General features: G+C 34.7%; 1 protein-coding gene across 2 annotated transcripts in view; it reads left to right on the top strand.

The window, feature by feature from the left end:
- Positions 1-10,706: 10,706 nt before the first annotated feature.
- The window catches only part of LOC136027176 (dynein axonemal light chain 1-like), a 55,409-nt gene continuing 43,923 nt past the window's right edge, over positions 10,707-22,192 (top strand). Inside the window, exons 1-2 of one of the 2 annotated variants that reach the window (XM_065704183.1) lie at positions 10,707-10,911; positions 18,466-18,577. In XM_065704183.1, the coding sequence (XP_065560255.1) occupies positions 10,769-10,911; positions 18,466-18,577 (255 nt within the window). In that variant the 5' untranslated portion in view covers positions 10,707-10,768. Of the gene's footprint in view, positions 10,912-17,951; positions 18,578-22,192 lie in introns of those variants that run through there. The other variant, XM_065704182.1, reaches the window with a different exon arrangement.

Here is a 22,192-nt window from a genome sequence, read left to right as displayed (position 1 = left end):
ATAGCTTCAGATAGTTCTCTCTGCTATAGGCTATAAAAATCTACTTCACTTTACACACTATAGGCTCTGGCTCAAGGACAAGCAAAATCATCCTTTTTGGCTCCAGGCAAGAGTTCTACGAAGCTTTCCAAAATGCAAAGTCATATTCATCAATCCGGCCTAAGGTCGACACTTTCCATAAAAACCGAAGAGGTTAGATCTTTACCACTTTCTAAGAATAAGCTGAAATCGGGGTGCTAGGAAAAAAAAGGAAAAGAAAAAAAAGCCATGACAAAACCAAAGTGTTAATCTTGTAACTTGCAACACAATCAAATTTACAATCATGGCAAACAAACATACAATAGGTACTAATGTAAATCAATAAATAAGTCTTGAAACGAGTGAAATTTAAATTGAATATGAATATTAAGCTGGAAACGAACAAAAATCATTACAAAACAAGATATTTGGTTTTGCCTCCTTCTAACACTGTAAAATTTTTTAGCCTACTGCGTTTTTGGCGCTTTACTGAAAACTATATGTGTCTGAAAAAAACAGGTCTTTAAACAAATCACAATTAAGTGCTAAACAAAAACAACATAGGGATAAAAAAAAAAATAGGGACTGTCGTGTGAGGAGATCAGATTAGAAAGGAGAGCAATTTTGGTAAGTAGCCTTTCTTTAACTGATTTTGGCAACCAAATGCTTTGTCTCAGTTTCTTTAAATGTAAAGTTAAAATAATAACATACAATAATTCATGGATTACGTCCTTTTGATAATCTGCATACACATAACGCGTTTGCTTTAATTTAACATTCCCCTCAATATTCTCTAGTTGCCTTCCATCACTTTTGGTTCTTAAAAGGGAAATAAAACTTTAAATCTCCAATCAAAGGAGCCTCTTTTAAGTTTACACAACGATCCCTTCCGTAAGAACTTACATACCCCGGAGGGTAACTTATAACCCTTGCCCTCCGATTTTGGACATTGTTTCAACCCCAAAGGTCTTGGTGTGTGGGGGGGGGTCTTTTGCCCTCCAATCATTTTTGACTATTAAAAAGGGCGCTAGTATTCTCAATGTTCCAATCGAATGAACTACTTAATAAGTAATACATTGTGTCCGCACTGCTCTTTACTTAAGCAGCGCTATTGCACTGCCTATGATAAAATTTTTCACTGCAAATGTGACTGGGAAGGGGTGTATTCACAAGGGGGATTTTAATTATCGGTTTAAGGGTAATCGATCTCGAAAGTTTCAATGATAGAACTTTTATGGTTTCAAGCTTTTACACTCCAGAAATGACACTAAAATAATTGGATTGTCATGATGGAACTATAAAAAGGTTAAATATTAGCTTTTAAATGACGTTAAATATGTCCTTACAATATTCTAGTGCCCTATTAGTACTTGAGAAAAAAAAAACAGAAAAAGAGAAACGGGGTTGAGTTCCGTCATTTTTCGGTTGAATGGGTTTGAGTTGCACGAGGGCTCAGTTATGTAGGGCTACGTTGCACAGGGGTTGAGTTACACGGGACTTCAGTTAACCGAGGGTCAGTTAACCAAGGACTAGATGCACGAGGGTTCAGTTACATGTGTTTGGTTGCACAAGGTCCAGTTGCACGAAGTTCCAGTTGCAATGGTGGTTCCGTTAACGTTACTAATCGAAGGCCTCGTCCGGCACCTATATTTATCTCGGTTGTAAACGAACAGAACATTCAGAGGATTCTCAACTCAGTTCGTAAATTGAAGGGGAGCGGCATTCGTGTGTGCACGGATCTTCCCCCCAAGCTAAACGCTATTCGAAATGAACTTCTTGCGAAAGCAAAGGATTTACGTGAATCCGATTCTGCAAAGTTTACGCGTGTTAAACAGAAGGGCTCGAAGCTTTGGCTTGAATCCAAATCCACGGCCTCGTCACCCTGGGAAAGAGTGATGGACTAGTTATTGCTGTCCCTTTGTGATTATTATTAGTATTGTGATAGACATTTTGATTGATTTTCTTGCCACTTCTGTCACAGTGTTGTGTACATGTTGGGTTCTACAACCTCGTTTTTTGCGTATGATCTTTTTTTTAGTTTTCTAGTGTTAGTAGGTCTAGTGAAAAAAATCAGGTTTCGAGGTCTTGTTTGTTCTCTGCCACTTTTTTACCCGATTTGCCTGATTAGTGGTGCGGTGCCATTTCCACTTTTTCGTCGTGCCTGCCTGGGACATAAGGTAAAGATGAAATTTATATATAGCACGTGAGTAGTGGGGAGTCTGGGGGAGGATTGGGGAGCCGCCTCGATGATCAGCTTGATCTAAAAAATATTTATTATGATTTTTCCCCTTTTGCTAAAGGTGTTTATGATGATCATTTAGCTAGCCTTCCTGCTACTGATTTTTTATTTGAAGGGGATTTAGGAACACCTGTATTTGATGGGAACTTAAGATCAGCACTTTTTAACTGCAGAGGTTTGGCTAGTAGCCACGAGTTTGTTTCGCAGTTACTTTGTAACCACAGAGTAAGTATTTTAGGCCTATGTGAAACCTTTTTAAGTAATGAAAATGCAGAATTCATGAATTGTGATGGGTTTAAATTTATATCTAATAATAGGGAAAATAGACAGGGTGGCGGAGTTGGACTTTTTGTTCGGGATGATATTCCATTTGTTGTGAAGAAGCAACTATCTAAGCATGACCAAGAGATGACCTTTGAGAGCATTTGCATTGAGTGTGTGATCGATAATAGGAAAGTTCTTGTTTGTGTTGTTTATCGATCACCATCGGCTTCGTTACAAGAGTTTTTGCGAATTTATGAATGCTTCATTGAAGATGTGACTAATTTGAATTCTGAGCAAGTTCTGGTAATGGGTGATTTTAATATTAATTTATTGTTAGCTCAGACAAATAGACCGGGAATTTCTAATCATTTGCATGAAAAATCGCTTGAGTTTCTGTGCATGAACCTATCAAAATCACTTTTACCATCATGCAGGTCTGCGACCCGGGTTACGGAAGATACGGCTACTCTCATTGATAACATTTTTTCTACTATCCCCGTTACTCTTTCGCATATTATATTTACAGATGTTTCTGACCATTGTGTGGTAGTTGCGGATGTTGGAATTAATCACAGACCAAAATTTTCGGAATTTAAACAAACTCGAAAAATTGATAAAGAAGGAATGGATAAATTGAGGAACCTTTTGTATTTAAATGAATGGACTGCAATTCTAGAATGTGAATGCCCTGAGATTTCTACGGCTCTGTTTTTAAAATATTTCCGTGAGTGCTTGGATGAAGCATGTCCATTGAGACGCATTAAAATAAAAAAATATACACTCCCTAAAAAACCATGGATCTCACGCGGGCTTCTACACTCTATTTCAATAAAAAATAAGCTATTTAAAATATCTATGTCATTCCCATCTACTAAAAATAAAGAAGAGTTTAAAAAGTATAAAAATGTCCTGACACAGTTAATTCGGAAAGCAAAAGCTAGATATTTTGAAAAATCATTTCTAGAAGCTCGTGGGGATCAAAAACATACTTGGAGACTTATTAACTCTCTGTTGGGAAGGTCTCAAAAATCTTCATTTCCGAATGAAATGTTACGTGGTGATGGTACTTTTTCTTCCGATAAGCAGGAAATAGTGAACTTGCTCAATGCTCATTTTGTAAGCATCGGTGAAAAAACAGCTAATGCATCTCATGTTTCTCCAAATAATAATAACAATGATTTATTTAAAGATCACATGCCCCCTCCCTCTGATAAAAGCATGTTCCTTTCCCCGGTTACTGAAATTGAACTAAAACAGATCATATCTAAAATGAAGAACGGTTCATCTGAAGCCCTTGATGGATCTTCTACTAATTTGGTCAAAGAAATTTTCCCAGTTATATCACCGGTTTTATGCCACATTATTAATCTTATATTTGTAACCGGTGTCTATCCTTCAACATTTAAATCAGCAAGAATTGTGGCCCTACATAAAGGTGATGACCCGAGGCTTCCTGCTAATTATCGTCCTATATCGATAATCTCTGCTTTTTCGAAGGTTGTAGAGCGCGCACTGTATAACAGAATTTATTCTTTTTTGAGAAATTTGATTACATTTCTAAACTTCAGTTTGGATTTAGAAAAGAGCATTGCAGTGATCATCCTATGGCTATTATTGTCCAACATATTAATGATTGTCTTGACCGTGGAGAAACGCCTGCAACTATATTTTTAGACATACAGAAAGCTTTTGATTCCATTTCTCATGAAATTCTTTTGTATAAGCTTTCGAATGCTGGTATTCGTGGTAATTGCCTTAGGTTACTTGAATCGTATCTTCATGGGAGGCAGCAGATACTTATATATAATGATGTTAGATCTGATTCTTTACAGCAGTCAGATAAGGTTGGTGTTCCCCAGGGATCCGTATTAGGACCTCTGCTTTTCCTAGTTTACATTAATGATTTGTGCTCAGCTACTGGAGTTTCTTCTATAGACACTCAGTTTGCTGACGACACTGCAGCAACCGTTTCTGGTAAATCTCGTGAAGAGCTAGTGGTCAATTTAACATCCGCATATGATAGATTGTCTACTTGGCTCTCTGATAATAGACTACTTCTGAATAGAAAGAAGACTAAGTTTATTGTTTACAGCAGGACGGGTCACAAGTTTCCAGATATAGAATCAGTTTCCATTTCTGCGAATGAACCTGAGTCTGTTATTGAAAGGGTTGTATTGATAAGATATTTAGGAGTTGTGTTTGACGAGAATTTGTCATGGAAAGAGCAAATTAATCAGGTTAGAGCAAAGTCTGCCCGTGGAGTTGGTATAATGTGCAGACTGAAAAACCTTCTTCCATATTGCGCTCTTAAATCCATTTACTTTTCCCTTGTGCAATCCCATTTTGATTATGCATCTATTATTTTTTTGAACACTTTTAAAAGTAATGTTACCCCTCTACAGATTATACAAAATAAAGCAGTTCGTATACTTAAACCTTTTCTGCCTTCGCCATCAAACTTCCCCTTAAAATCCACAACAGAGACCCTTTTTTCACTTCATAATATTCTTCCTGTTCGGCAAAGTATCCAATTTTTAAGTGTTATGTTTAAGATTAAGCTTGAACGAGAAAAGCTCCCCAGATATTTTGCATCGATGGGTCTTATTTCTTCTCTTTCATCTTCACAAGTTGAAACCCGTGGTAAATATAATCTGCGGACTCCTAAGGTAGTTACAGAGAGGTCGCGTTTTTGCCTGAGGTATTTGATTCCTCTACATTGGGAAAGTTTGAAAAATGAGATTGATTTTAATATAAGCATATATGCTATAAGACGGAAGTTGAAAAGAGTGCTGATTGAAAGTTATAAATCTAAATAATATGATTTTTTATTTTTTTTTTTTATTTTTTTTTTTTTTTTATAGGGATGTTTATATATTTTTTTTTTTTTTTAGTATTGGGTTGGTCTCTGGGGTTCGCCCATGAGGCCTCCAGATGTCTTATGACTCACTTGGTTTTAAGTTGTAAATTTAATTGTGTCTCAGGATGGTGCGCGGAGGATGGAAGTGGTATCGTACGGCACGGGATTAGTTTTTTATTTATTTCTGTCAAGTTTGGTTAAGAGAAGTTTTTATTTTTAATTTTGTGCATATTTAGTGTTTCTTAAAGGTAGCTCAATTGCATTCGAGCTATACTCTCAGCCTTGAGTTACCTAATATTTTGTATATATTGGTTATAATAAAAGAACCTTGAACCTTGAACCTTGAACCTTGAATGGAACCGGACCACTGACGTTTATGGTAAATACATGGGCAAGTCTCAACTTTAAATAGTGCGGGGAATCCCAGAACTTCAAAACTTCGAAGTATGCTAGCACTTGGACAAGAAAAGTCACGGTCTAAAATATATTAGGGAAAATCACTATGACTATAGATCGTCTCCCTGCCCCATAGGCTAAGTTGATAGTCTCTACCTGTATAAATATCAGAGCACTATCTTGTAAAGGTCAGAGAAAGGGCTTATGAGTCAATAAATCACCATTCTTCTGTTCCACTGGCCTAATGTACCTGCACCATATGTTTCAACCAACTGGAGAAAAAAAAACACAATCCTGCCTTTTTGCTGAGAAGTTCAAAACAGGGGTAGCATTAAAAGGTTCACAGGCCCGCTTTGTGCCTCTATTATAAAAGGTTGAAAATCTTTGTATTATCCCGGTTCCAAAAAGGTGCAACTTGCTTACCTTTATGCTTAAATCTGGCGGTAGAATTGGGTGTCAAAGAGGCTAATGACCCACTTTCGGTCTCCATCACTCGAAATTGGATATCCTTGCGAGATTTTGTTCCAGACAAAGTTCTTTATGCCCATCATAGTGTTAAAAAGGGGACAACGGAAGGGCGAGGTGATGGAGAAGTCACGGGGTTTTGAATTCTACAAACGGAGTAAATATAATCAGAAGATGCCCTAGCGGCTAATCAATACTCTCAATATGAATAAAGAGAGTAGCTCAGGCCCGTGTCCCTCCCCAATCTTTGCAACAGCAGTCTTTGTGACAGGTACTAAGTACAAATTGCTCATATTCAACTAATAGACACTCTGCACATTAGATTCCCGGTTTAAGGATAAAACTTTATAACAACTTTCCATAGGGTGCCAGAGTACAAACGGGGTACATCATTTAGAAGTATTTAAAAAGTATCACATTTGGTTGTTAAAACATATTTTTTTTGAAAATCTCCCTTCCCTCAAAAACAGTTTTCTAAGTGCGCTTGTTTTGAATTAAAAAAAGTCTATGCCAAAAAACTTGCTGCTGATAGTTCCTCGGCACGCTTTCTTTTCTGACTTTCTCTATCAGCAGCAAGTTTTTTGGCATAGACTCTTTGAGCATCTTCATCAGTCATTGTAAACTTAAACATTAATAGATTTCTACGTGAACATATGTCTTATATAACTTGAATGACGTCACCGTCAAAGCAAAAATGACGGCAACTAATTTCATGACTTAATTTCAGAATTTAATTTCTTTGTTGACTGACGTCATGAAATTAGTTGTCGTCATTTTTGTTATGACGATGCTTAGTATATTGTAAAACACATTAATTTGGTTAATAATATACCATTTAAAACACCAAAATGAACATGCTGGAGTAGTCACTCGGTGAGTGAGGGTGTCAGAACGGAGAATGAAGGTCCCAGGTTCAAATCCTGGTTAGGCTAAAAAAGGTAAAAATCTAAAAACTAAAAAAAACTGAAAAAACTAAAAAAGGCAAAAACTACAAAAAAAACTAAAAACTAATAAAAAAAATTAAGAATAAAAATAAAAAAAAATAAAAAAGATAAAAACTAAAAAAAAGTAAAAAGAAAAAACGAAAAAAAACTAAAAAAGCTAAAAAAAAGGTAAAAACCAATAAAAAACTGAAAAGAAAAAAAGGAATAAAACTAAAAAAATTTTAATCTAAAAAACTAAAAAAACTAAAAAAGGTAAAAACTAAAAGAACTAAAAAGAAAAAAAAACTAAAAAAAGGAAAAAACTGAAAAATAAAGGAGAAAAAGAAAACTAAAAAAATATAAATAAAAATAAAAAAACTAAAAAGATAAAAACTTCAAAAAAAAATAAAAAGAAAAAAGAAAAAAACTAAAAAACCTAAAAAAAGTCAAAACCAATAAAAAAAAAACTAAAAGGAAAAAAAGGGAAAAAATTAAAAATTTATTTCATCATATACCAATTCAAAAACGAATGTATACCGGGATGACGACCGGGACACAGGGAATATAAATGACACAACTACAACGGGGACGCCGGGGGGCACAGGGGGATATAAATGACGACCGGGACACCGGGACACAAGGAATATAAATGACGCCCGGGACACCCAAAGAGAAATCAGAGACTGGGACACCGGGACACAAATGACGACCGGGACACAGGGAATATAAATGACGACCGGGACACAGGGACATAACTACAAAGGGGACGCCGGGGTGCACAGGGGGATATATAAATGACGATGGCGACTCAGGGAATGGTCGATTAGCAATCACCATCAACAAAGCTCAAGGGCAATCATTAGAATCATGAGGTATAGATCTGAATACGGATTGTTTTCCCATTGACCATTATATGTTGCATGTTCAAGAGTCGGTAAACCTGACAATCTATTTATATGCACAGACAATGGGACAGCAAAGAATGTTGTATATTCGCAAGTTTTACGTAGTTAAAAACATATATATATATATATATATATATATATATATATATATATATATATATATATATATATACTAGCTGTTGGGGTGGCGCTTCGCGCCACCCCAACACCTAGTTGGTGGGGGCGCTTCGCGCCCCCCCAAGCCCCCCCGCGCGCGTAAGTCGTTACGCGCCATAATAGTTACGCGCCATTGTAGTTGTGTCCCTATGTCCCACCTGTGAATATAGATATATATATATATATATATATATATATATATATATATATATATATATATATATATATGTATATGTATATATATATATATATATATATATATATATATATATATATATATATATATATATATATATGGTTTTAACTACGTAAAACTTGCGAATATACAACATTCTTTGCTGTCCCATTGTCTTTGCATATAAATAGATTGTCAGGTTTACCGACTCTTGAACATGCAACATATAATGGTCCATGGGAAAACAATCTGTATTCAGATCTATACCTCATGATTCTAATGATTGCCCTTGAGCTTTGTTGATGGTGATTGCTAATCGACCATTCCCTGTCCCGGTGTCCCGGTCGTCATTTATATCCCCCTGTTTCCCCCGGTGTCCCCGTTGTAGTTGTGTCCCTGTGTCCCGGTCGTCATTTATATTCCCTGTGTCCCGGTCGTCATTTGTATCCCGGTGTCCCGGTCTGTATATACATTCGTTTTTTAGTTTTGTTTTTCTCCTTTATTTTTTTCCTTTTTTTTCTTTTTTAGTTTATTTAGATTTTTAGATTTTTTAGTTTTTTTATTAGTTTTTAGTTTTTTTTTCTTTTTAGTTTTTTTGTAGTTTTTACCTTCTTTTTAGTTTTGTTAGTTTTTTTTTTTACTTATGTCCTGGTCGTCATTTATACTCCCTGTGTCCCGGTGCTTTGTTGATTGCTTATCGAACATTCCTTTTGTCCTGGTCGCTTTCTCTTTGAGTGTCGTCATTTATTTTTTTCTTTTTTAGTTCTTTTAGTTTTTACCTTTTTTAGTTTTTTTTAGTTTTTTAGATGAAAATTTTTTTTAGTTTTTTCCTTTTTTTCTTTTTAGTTTTTTATTGGTTTTTACCTTTATTTTAGCTTATTTTTCAGTTTTTTCCTTTTTTTTAGTTTTTTTTTATTTTTATTTTTTTTAGTTTTTTACTTTTTTCTAGTTTTTTTAGTTTTTTTAGTTTTTTAGCTTTTTTACTTTTTTATTAGTTTTTAGTTTTTTTGTAGTTTTTGCCTTTTTTTAGTTTTTTCAGTTTTTTTTTAGTTTTTTATTGGTTTTTACCTTTATTTTAGCTTATTTTTCAGTTTTTTCCTTTTTTTTAGTTTTTTTTAGTTTTTAGTTTTTTTAGTTTTTTACCTTTTTTTAGTTTTTTTAGTTTTTTTAGTTTTTTAGCTTTTTTATTTTTTTTATTAGTTTTTAGTTTTTTTTTGTAGTTTTTGCCTTTTTTTAGTTTTTTTAGTTTTTTAGCTTTTTTATTAGTTTTTAGTTTTTTTTTGTAGTTTTTGCCTTTTTTTAGTTTTTTTCTTTTTAGTTTTTTTGTAGTTTTTACCTTCTTTTTAGTTTTGTTAGTTTTTTTTTTTACTTATGTCCTGGTCGTCATTTATACTCCCTGTGTCCCGGTGCTTTGGTGATTGCTAATCGAACATTCCTTTTGTCCTGGTCGCTTTCTCTTTGAGTGTCGTCATTTATTTTTTTCTTTTTTAGTTCTTTTAGTTTTTACCTTTTTTAGTTTTTTTTAGTTTTTTAGATGAAAATTTTTTTTAGTTTTTTCCTTTTTTTCTTTTTAGTTTTTTATTGGTTTTTACCTTTATTTTAGCTTATTTTTCAGTTTTTTCCTTTTTTTTTATTTTTTTTATTTTTTATTTTTTTTAGTTTTTTACCTTTTTTTAGTTTTTTTAGTTTTTTTAGTTTTTTAGCTTTTTTACTTTTTTTATTAGTTTTTATTTTTTTTTGTAGTTTTTGCCTTTTTTTAGTTTTTTCAGTTTTTTTTTTAGTTTTTTATTGGTTTTTACCTTTATTTTAGCTTATTTTTCAGTTTTTTCCTTTTTTTTTAGTTTTTTTTAGTTTTTAGTTTTTTTAGTTTTTTACCTTTTTTTAGTTTTTTTAGTTTTTTTAGTTTTTTAGCTTTTTTTTTTTTATTAGTTTTTAGTTTTTTTTGTAGTTTTTGCCTTTTTTTAGTTTTTTTTTAGTTTTTTAGCTTTTTTATTAGTTTTTAGTTTTTTTTGTAGTTTTTGCCTTTTTTTAGTTTTTTAGCTTTTTTATTTTTTTTATTAGTTTTTAGTTTTTTTTGTAGTTTTTGCCTTTTTTTAGTTTTTTCAGTTTTCAGTTTTGTCAGCTGATCCAGTTTTTTCAGAAAACTTGCGCGAAGCGCCCCCACCAACTAGGTGTTGGGGTGGCGCGAAGCGCCCTCCCAACAGCTAGTATATATATATAAGAGCAAAACAAAAGAAAAAATGTTATTTAATGATACAACCGTTTGAAGTTTACAAACAGATTGAAGCATACTTGCGCTATCTTTTTTCAAACAATCAGCTTTTAGAAATTGGTATCTATGGTGATAACAACTTATTTATTAATTGTAATATGGCTAGCACTCGTGATGCTTTGCGTCATTTAGAAACGAAATGTGGCAAAAAAGCTACAGATTTGAAAGATGTGAAACTAAATGGTCATTATCCTCCAGTTGATAAAATGGATCCAACGCTTTCGCAGCTTCAAAAATGCGAGTGGGTTGCTATTTTATTTTCCGTTATTGAAAAACTGCCGTGAAATTTTTAAAAATTCTTTTCGTCTCTTTGATGAATTGGTGCCGCTTCCCTATTTCTTCTTAAAAACTTGTGATTTGTATGATTGTTCCTAAGATTTTTAAAATATTTGCCATTTCTATGAGTTTGGTCCTTCTTCTACTTGATACATCCACTATGATCCACAACAGATTTTTACAATTTGATCTTTCAAAATGAAAAAAAAACCGTATATTAAGCATTTTCTAATCCATTTAGTGTTTCGACGTTAGCAGCGGCAAAAGGTTTTTGCCTCTAATGAATAGTTGATTAATTCACAAAGACCCCAAAAGAAGGGTCTCCTCGGCCTTAGACAAGTCCCCATTGCATGGTTTTAATTACTTATGCCTACTAATATATTTACTTAGCTCTTACATTCATTAAAACAAACGGTTTTACTATTGGTAATGTATGCAAGGCACGTAAACAGGATTTTATTTCCTTTAGGGACATTGGAAGAAAGGCGAAAGAAAAAGGTAAAATTTTGTGAAAAGCCCAGGTAGTTGTGGGGACATTATAAAATTTCTGAGAGGGGGGCCAGAAAAATTAACTGTGAGTAAATGAAGGTGAAGTGAGAATGTTGGATAAAGAGAAGATTGATCAAGTGGATAGCTTCACTTGCTTGGGTAGCATCAAACAGTTCGTGGTAACGAACGGTAACCTACGTTCGATACCTAGGTGGTAAGGAGCGACCCGGCTCAATAGTAACCGAAACTCTAAAAAATAGAGTTTTGATACCAATAGTTACATCAAAAGAATTGCATTTAAATGCTGATTTTAAATATATAAGTTCCATCAAGATTAGTCTTACCCATCAAAAGTTACGAGCCTGCGAAAATTTGCCTCATTTTGGAAAATAGGGGGAAACACCACCTAAAAGTCATACAATCTGAACTAAAATCACACCATCAGATTCAGCGTAGCAGAAAACCCTGTTGTAGAAATTTCTCAAGCTCCTATCTACAAAATGTGGAATTTCGTATTTTTGCCAGAAGACAGATCACAGATGCGGGTTTATTTGTTTTTTTTTTTTTTTCCCCAGGGGTGATCGCATCGATTCAGTGGTCCTAGAATGTCATGAGAGTCCTCATTCCAACGGAAATTAAAATTTCTAGTGTCCTTTTTAAGTGAACAAAAAAATTGGAGGGCACCTAGGTTCCCTTCCACACTCATTTTTTCCCCAAACTCCCTGGATCAAAATTCAGAGAATGCCATTTTATTCACCATAGTCAAAAACCTAACAACTGTATCTTTGGGGACAACTCCCCCCCACCCCCCAGTCCCCGTGAGACAAGCTGCATGTTACAAACTTTGACCTGCGTTTACGTTTAGTAATGGTTGTTGAGAAGTGTACAGACGCTTTCAGGGGGATTTTTTTCGAGGGGGGGGGAATAATTTGAGGGGGGTTACGCGGGAGGATCTTTCCATGGAGGAATTTGTCACGGGGAAAGAGAATTTCAATGAAGGGGTTGCAGGATTTTCTAGTATTATTTAAAAAAAATAATGAACAAATAAATATGAAAAGTTTTTTCAACAGAAAGTAAGGAGCAGCATTAAAACTTAAAACTAACTGAAATTATTACGCATATGAGGGGTTTACCTCCTTGTAATACCTCGCTCTTTACGCTAAAGTATTTTTAGTATTTTCAACTATTTATTCTATGGCGTTTGTGATTCAGGGGTCATTCTTAAGGAATTGGGACAAAATTTAAGCTTTAGCATAAAGAGGGAGGTATTAACGAGGAGGTGAGCCCCCTCATATACGTTCGTTATATAAGTTAATTGGTAAGTGCCGTATATTTTTTTACTTATGAAAATGTTCGTAGAAAATTAAAAGTTCTAGTTGCCTTTTTAAGTAATCAGAAAATTGGAGGGCAACTAGGCCTTTTCCCTCGCTCCTTTTTTTTTAAAATCTTCCGATTAAAACTATGAGAACTCCATTTAGCCAAAAAAAAGTTAATATGCAAATTTCATTTTAATTATTTATGTAGGGAGAGCCAAGATCAAAACATGCATTAATGCAAAAAGGTGCAGAAACTAAATAAAAAAAACAAGTTTTTCAACTGAAAATAAAGTAAAACAGTTCAAAATAGGGATGATACCTTTTTATTGACAGTGAAATATAAAATTATTTAACTGGATATTTCGAACACATATACAGTGTTCATCATCAGTAGTATGATGAACAGCAGCTGATGATGAACACTGTATATGTGTTCGAAATATCCAGTTAAATAATTTTCCCTGTGCCCCCCGGCGTCCCCGTTGCAGTTGTGTCCCTGTGTCCCAGTCGTCATTTGTATTCCCTGTGTCCCGGTCGTTATTTGTGTCCCGGTGTCCCATTCTGTAATATCTCTTTGAGTGTCCCGGTCGTCATTTATATTCCCAGTGTCCCGGTCGTCATTTGTGTCCCAGTCTGTAATTTAGTCAGTTATATTCCCGGTGTCCCCGTCATCATTTGTATCCCGGTGTCCCGGTCTGTATATACATTCGTTCTTGAATTGGTATATGATGAATAAATTTTTTGTTTTTTTCCTTTTTTCTTTTTAGTTTTTTTTTGTTTTTACCTTTTTTTTAGCCTTTTTAGTTTTTTTCTTTTTTCTTTTCAGTTTTTTCGTAGTTTTTACCTTTTTTAAGTTTTTTTTATTTTTTTTAGTTTTCTTTTTCTCCTTTATTTCTCAGTTTTTTCCCTTTTTTAGTTTTTTTTCTTTTTGCGGACAGACAGACAGATACAAAAACAAACAACTTATTTTTTCTTAAATACTTATAATGACGTCATATACTAAGCATTGTCATAACAAACATGACGACAACTAACTTCATGACGACATATAGCTCAATCCTTACAATGACGTCACTCGACAGACAGACAGACAGACAACTTATTCTTATATATATAGATCCTAGCTGTTGGGGTGGCGCTTCGCACCATCCCAACACCTAGTTGGTGAGGCGCTTCGCCCCCCCAAACCCCCCCGCGCGCGTAAGTCGTTACGCGCCATATTAGTTACGCGCCATTGTAGTTGTGTCCCTGTGTCCCACCTGTGAATAGAGATATTCAGATATCTCTGTTATATATATATATATATATATATATATATATATATATATATATATATATATATATATATATATATATATATATATATATATATATATATATATATATATATATATATATATATATATATATATATATATGTGTGTGTGTGTGTGTGTGTGTGTGTGTGTGTGTTGCATATAAATAGATTGTCAGGTTTACTGACTCTTGAACATGCAACATATAATTGTCCATGGGAAAAACAATCCGTATTCAGATCTATACCTCATTATTCTAATGATGTGTCCCTGTGTCCCGGTCGTCATTTATATTCCCTGTGTCCCGGTCGTGATTTGTGTCCGGGTGTCCCAGTATGTAATTTCTCTTTGAGGTTCCCGGTCGTCATTTGTGTCCCGGTGTCCCGGTATGTAATTTCATCAGTTGACAAACAACTTCATGACGCATACAGCTCAATCCTTATAATGACGTCAGTCGACAAACATGACGCCAGTCGACACACAAACATGACGTCACTCGACACACACACACAGACAACTTATTTATATATATATACTAGCTGTTGGGGTGGCGCTTCGCGCCACCCCAACACCTAGTTGGTGGGGGCGCTTCGCGCCCCCCCCCAAGCCCCCCCGCGCGCGTAAGTCGTTACGCGCCATATTAGTTCCGCGCCATTATAGTTGTGTCCCTATGTCCCACCTGTGAATATAGATATATATATATATATGTTTTTAACTACGTAAAACTTGCGAATATACAACATTCTTTGCTGTCCCATTGTCTGTGCATATAAATAGATTGTTTACCGACTCTTGAAAATGCAACATATAATGGTCCATGGGAAAACAATCCGTATTCAGATCTATACCTCATGATTCTAATGATTGCCCTTGAGCTTTGTTGATGGTAATTGCTAATCTACCATTCCCTGTGTCGCCATCGTCATTTATATATCCCCTTGTGCCCCCCGGCATCCCCTTTGTAGTTTTGTCCCTGTCTCCCGGTCGTCATTTGTGTCCCGGTGTCCCAGTCTGTGATTTCTCTTTGAGTGTCCCGGGCGTCATTTATATTCCATGTGTCCCGGTGTCTCGGTCGTCATTTATATCCCCCTGTGCCCCCCGGCGTCCCCGTTGTAGTTGTGTCCCTGTGTCCCGGTCGTCATTTATATTCCCTGTGTCCCGGTCGTCATTTGTATCCCGGTGTCCCGGTCTGTATATACATTCGTTTTTTAGTTTTGTTTTTCTCCTTTATTTTTTTCCTTTTTTATTTTTTTTCTTTTTTAGTTTATTTAGATTTTTAGATTTTTTAGTTTTTTTATTAGTTTTTATTTATTGCTAATCGAACATTCCTTTTGTCCCGGTCGCTTTCTCTTTGAGTGTCGTCATTCATATTCCCTATGTGCCGGTGTCCCGGTCGTCATTTGTGTCCCGATGTCCCGGTCTGTAATTTCGTCAGTTGAAAACTTATGATGAAATAAATTTTTAATTTTTTCCCTTTTTTTGTTTTTAGTTTTTTTTTATTGGTTTTTTATTTGCCTTTTTTTATTTTTTTCAGTTTTTTTTAGTTATTAGATTTTTACCTTTTTTTAGTTTTTTTAGTTTTTTTAGCTTTTTTAGTTTTTTTTTCTTTTTAGTTTTTTTTTGTAGTTTTTACCTTTTTTAGTTTTTTTCTTCTTTTGTATTAGTGTGAAATAATTCAGACGTCATATGCGAGCAAACATGACGTCACCTGATCCACAGATCCACACACAGACAACTTATTTTTATATATCTATATATATAAAAATAAGTTGTCTGTCTGTGGATGGATGGATGTGTCAGGTGACGTCACCTGAAAAAACTGGATCAGGTGACGTCAAAACTGAAAAAACTAAAAAAAGGCAAAAACTACAAAAAAAAACTAAAAACTAATAAAAAAAATAAAAAAGCTAAAAAACTAAAAAAACTATAAAGGTAAAAACCAATAAAAAACTAAAAAAAAAACTGAAAAAACTAAAAAAAGGCAAAAACTACAAAAAAAAACTAAAAACTAATAAAAAAAGTAAAAAAGCTAAAAAACTAAAAAAACTAAAAAAACTAAAAAAAGGTAAAAAACTAAAAAAAATAAAAAATAAAAAAAAATAAAAAAAAAGGAAAAAACTGAAAAATAAGCTAAAATAAAGGTAAAAACCAATAAAAAACTAAAAAAAAAAAAAGGAAAAAACTAATAAATGACGACACTCAAAGAGAAAGCGACCAGGACAAAAGGAATGTTCGATTAGCAATCAACAAAGCACCGGGACACAGGGAGTATAAATGACGACCAGGACATAAGTAAAAAAAAAAAAACTATCTATATATATAAAAATAAGTTGTCTGTGGATCTGTGGATCGTGGATCAGGTGACGTCACCTGAAAAAACTGGATCAGGTGACGTCAAAACTGAAAAAACTAAAAAAAGGCAAAAACTACAAAAAAAACTAAAAACTAATAAAAAAAATAAAAAAGCTAAAAAACTAAAAAAACTAAAAAAAGGCAAAAAAAACTAAAAACTAATAAAAAAGCTAAAAAACTAAAAAAACTAAAAAAAAGGCAAAAACTACAAAAAACTAAAAACTAATAAAAAAAATAAAAAAGCTAAAAAACTAAAAAAACTAAAAAAACTAAAAAAAGGTAAAAAACTAAAAAAAACTAAAAACTAAAAAAAATTAAAAAAGGTAAAAACTAAAAGAACTAAAAAAGAAAAAAATAAATGACGACACTCAAAGAGAAAGCGACCAGGACAAAAGGAATGTTCGATTAGCAATCAACAAAGCACCGGGACACAGGGAGTATAAATGACGACCAGGACACAAGTAAAAAAAAAAATTAACAAAACTAAAAAGAAGGTAAAAACTACAAAAAAACTAAAAAGAAAAAAAAACTAAAAACTAATAAAAAAACTAAAAAATCTAAAAATCTAAATAATCTAAAAAAGAAAAAAAAAGGAAAAAAATAAAGGAGAAAAACAAAACTAAAAAACGAATGTATATACAGACCGGTACACCGGGATACAAATGACGACCGGGACACAGGGAATATAAATGACGACCGGGACACAGGGACACAACTACAACGGGGACACCGGGGGAAACAGGGGGATATAAATGACGACCGGGACAAAAAAACTAAAAAGAAAAAAAAACTAAAAACTAATAAAAAAACTAAAAAATCTAAAAATCTAAATAAGCTAAAAAAGAAAAAAAAAGGAAAAAAATAAAGGAGAAAAACAAAACTAAAAAACGAATGTATATACAGACCGGGACACCGGGATACAAATGACGACCGGGACACAGGGAATATAAATGACGACCGGGACACAGGGACACAACTACAACGGGGACACCGGGGGAAACAGGGGGATGTAAATGACGACCGGGACACCGGGACAGGGAATGGTCGATTAGCAATCACCATCAACAAAGCTCAAGGGCAATCATTAGAATCATGAGGTATAGATCTGAATACAGATTGTTTTCCCATGGACCATTATATGTTGCATGTTCAAGAGTCGGTAAACCTGACAATCTATTTATATGCAAAGACAATGGGACAGCAAAGAATGTTGTATATTCGCAAGTTTTACGTAGTTAAAACCATATATATATATATATATATATATATATATATATATATATATATATATATATATATATATATATATATATATATATATATATATATATATATATATATATATATATATCTATCTATATTCACAGGTGGGACATAGGGACACAACTACAATGGCGCGTAACTATTATGGCGCGTAACGACTTACGCGCGCGGGGGGGCTTGGGGGGGCGCGAAGCGCCCCCACCAACTAGGTGTTGGGGTGGCGCGAAGCGCCACCCCAACAGCTAGTATAGATATATATAGAAGATGGTAGATGCGCTGAAGATGCTAAGAGTAGAATAGTTGAAGTCCAAGGTGTTTTATCACAATTGGAATAAAGTTTGGATAAATAGGAAGGTAAGCACGTGAACCAAGATTAGAATATTGGGACCTATGGTAATGACATTGGTCAAGTATGGTTCTGAGACATGGGCGCTTCAAAAGACGGAGGAGAATTTGTTAGATTTTTTCCAGCTGAATTGTCTGGTTATTCATTGGAGTAGTCCTCTGACTGACCATATCTCAAACACTAAGCTCTGCGAAAAATATGCTTCTATACTGCTTTCTAGGGCTAAAATGAGACAAAGGTTGCGATGGCGTCCTTTTTCGCCAAACAAGTAGGGGCAAACGAAAATTGGGTTGTCCCCGAATGCGGTAGGAAGAGGTTGTAAGAAGGGATTTAAAGAAAATCAGGACTTTTTGGGAGGGTATGAACAGGGAAGCTTTGAATAGATTAGGGTGGAGGAGGATGTGCACAACTGTTCAAAAGGAAAACTCAAAAGAACTTGCAAACATTTCTTCTTGCAGGAAGCTCTCATTATCTACGAATCTGATCGACAAAGTGACGAACCTAAACGGCTTGAAGCGACTCAAAGTGCTATCACTAGGACGAAACTGTATTAAATCACTTTCTGGAATTGTAAGTAATTCGCTGATGCACTAGGGGCTGTTCCTCGCACGACGGAGATTGTAGACGCTGCTGCAAAAGGCTATTTCAGAATTTGAGCCAAAAATTGTCTTTTAGAGAAGGAGGCAATATCCAAGCTCTTATTTGCAGTAATTTTTTTTCGTTTCAAGCTTGATTTGCATATCAAATTCAAATTTCATTAATTCTAAGATTTATTTATTCATTTATATTAGTACCTGTTGTATGTTTGTTTGATACGACTTTTTATTTAATTTCTGTTCGTTTTGGGTTTCATTTATAGTTCAATAGCAAATATTTTTGTTCGATTCAAGTTCGATTTGCATATTCAAATTAAGCTTTCCACGTCTTAACAATTATACATTCATTTACATTAGTGCCCGTTGTATCTTTTTTTGCTTTGATTGTCCATTTAGTCTTTGTTCGTTTTGGTATCACTCTTCCCTAGTAGTAATTTCTGGCCGATTTGAGTTTGTGGTATTGTAGTTTTCTATTTCTTCTGATCGTTAGTTTAACACGGCCCTTTTACTTTTTTACTTTTCTTTGAAAAACTTATTTTTTGGAAAGTTTTTTTTTTTAATTAATTTTTGTCCGCTTTTGATTGCCAATGTTTCAGGTTTTTCAATATTTCCTATTTCAAAATAATATTTTATTCCGAAATAAATTTCGAATTAAAACTATATGTGTCTGAAAACAGTATCGGCAAGAACTAGTAAAATTAACTTAAATATTTATTATATAATAATATTAATTTCTGAAAGCTCACCAGCTCAAGGTTTTCCATGTTGAAACAAGTATAAAAGAAAATTATTGTAATATAATTCGTTTTAGTAAAGCACCAAATACGAGTAAACTTTATGTGTTTACCCTAGGGAAAAAGCCGCTAGCCAAACTCTTGTTTGTAGTGAAAACTATAGGCATCTTGAAAAATCTATAAAAGATAATAAATAAAACTGAATTCCCATGATAGTTGGAAGAGCTAAGAGCCAGGAGCTCATATGGTATGAGCTCTAACAAAATTCTAAGAATCTATAAATAGATTTAAAAGGAAAATCAGAGGCTTAATGTCGGTCAGGATTTAAAATAAGAGCTCTAAGTCACAATGTCCTTCTAAACATCAAAATTCATTAAGATACTATCACCCACTCGTAAGTTATAAATACCTCATTTTTTGTAATTTTTCCTCTCCCTTTAGCCCCCCCCCCCCAGATGGTCGAATCCGGGAAAACCACTTTATAAAGTCAATTTGTGCAGCTCCCTGACACGCCTACCAATTTGCATCGTCCTAGCACGTCCAGAAGTACCAAAGTCGCCAAATCACTGAACCTCTCCCCCCAACTCCCCCAAAGAGAGCGAATCCAGTACGGTTACGTCAGTCACATATCAAGAACATTTGCTAATTCTATCCACCAAGCTTCATCCCGATTCCTCCACTCCAAGTGTTTTCCAAGATTTCCCTCTCCAACTCCCCCCAATGTCAAAAGATCTGGTCGGGATTTGAAATAAGAGCTCTGAGACATGAATTCCTTCTAAATATCAAGTTTCATTAAGATCCGATCACCTATTCACCTATCCGATCCACTCTAAGTGTTTTCCAAGATTTTTGTTTTCCCCTCCCAACTCCCCCCCCCCAATCTTACCAGATCCGGTCGGGATTTAGAATAACAGCTCTGAGACACGATATCCTTCCGAATATCAAATTTCATTAAGATCTGAACAACCGTTCGTAAGTTAAAAATACTTCATTTTTCTATTTTTCGAATTAACGGGCCCCCCCACTCCCCCGCCCCAGATGGTCAAATCGAGAAAACGACTATTTCTAATTTAATCTGGTCCGGTCGCTGATACACCAGCCAAATTTCATCGTCCTAGCTTACCTGGAAGTGCCTAAAGTAGCAAAACCGGGAACGACAGACAGACCGGCAGACCGACAGACCGACAGAATTTGCGATTGCTGAGTAATGATTAAACTAATTCTAAAGCTATGGAAATTATTACTAAATAGGCCAGACCAATGCCGCGTTCAGTACACTTAGAAGCATTTGGAAATCTAGAAACTAACCTAAATGCCTAAAATAGCACCTGTCAAACAGCAAAGTCATAGTAATCCTCTTGTGTGTTGCCAAGACTTGGGAACTTGTCAAACAACAAGCAAAAGTTTTTGGTTTTGAAAACATATGTCTCCAGAGGCTTTTCAATATTAATTGGTTGAAAAGTATTTCTACTAAGGTAGCTTAGCCAAGGAGATCATCACCCTCCCCCCCGAAAAAAATACCCTTGGGGGATATATCCTCCCGAAAAATATCCCCCAGAAAATTCTCCACGCGGAAAATCCCTCCAAAGACCCCTCCCCTCATGAAAATTTCTCCTGCAAAAAAAATCCCCCTGAAAATCCAACCCCGTGAAAAACTCCCTCTTGTAGTTCTCCCCCCTCCAATAGAACATTCCGCCACACACAAAATCGGGTAGCCAATTCCTCAAAATTTCAATCAGATGTTCTAAAGGGTTAAAAAAAAAGACCAGATTTCCAGAATAATTTTAGGACAGGGGCTGGTTAGTCGCAAATCACTTTCGACTTATAAAAAAGGACTAGAATGCTCAATTTCTGATCAAATGAGCACCCTCCAAAGCTTCTACGATCATGAGGTAAAAGTAGGAATAAGGATGGGACAGTCCTCCTCTCCTATACGGAATAAATTCTGGCTCATTTTGGGGTTTGGTATTATTCTTTACTTTCAGAATAACAGCGTTGACCAGAAATAATCCCAGAAATCAAGAACAATTGAATATCAATTTTTTAGTATTTATAAAAATAAAACCCATTTTTGATGCGTTTTTAAGTTTATTTGTACCCCCCCCCCCCCCGACCTTCCCCCCCCCCCCCAATAAAGTCCTGGATACGGTCCGGGGATATTTTCCTCGGGGGTAAATTTCCGGGGGCCTTTATAGCAGTAGAAATTTTCCGGGGCATTCTCATAGGGGGGGGGGGATAATAATTTTTCGGAGGGTATTTTTCGGGCGGTCAATACCTAGACCCCATTTGCCATATTGTTAGGATTTGGTCCTACTGAATTATAGTAGGACCTACTATTTGGTCCTACTGAATTATAGTATATATATTAATATATAATATAATTATATATTATGTTGTAATCCATACGCTTTAAGGGGCGCAGATGAAAGTGACCTTTGTCGTCTGAAAACTTAGCTTCAACCAGAATGGGAAGATATGTATATATATATATCAATCAACCTTAGGCTAAACTTTTGGAGATTATTTGATGATCTGACTTCTTGTGGTATCGCAAACAAGTCAAAGGTTAGATCAAACAGTTCGTGGTAACGAACTGTAGTAATGAGCGACCCGGCTCAATTATAACAGAAACTCTAAGAAATTAAATTTTTATACCAATAGTTACATCAAAAGAGTCACAGTTTAATGCTGATTTTAAATATATAGGTTTCATCAAGTTTCGTCTTACCCATCAAAAGTTACGAGCCTGAGAAAATGTGACTTATTTTAGAAAAAAATAAGAAAACACCCTCTATAAGTCTCACAATCTTAACGAAAATCACACCATCAGATTTAGCGTACCAGAGAACCCTAGT

The sequence above is a fragment of the Artemia franciscana genome, chromosome 5 (assembly GCF_032884065.1).
Source record: "Artemia franciscana chromosome 5, ASM3288406v1, whole genome shotgun sequence".
Taxonomy (NCBI): domain Eukaryota; kingdom Metazoa; phylum Arthropoda; class Branchiopoda; order Anostraca; family Artemiidae; genus Artemia; species Artemia franciscana.
This window is presented reverse-complemented; position numbering and strand designations above follow the sequence as displayed.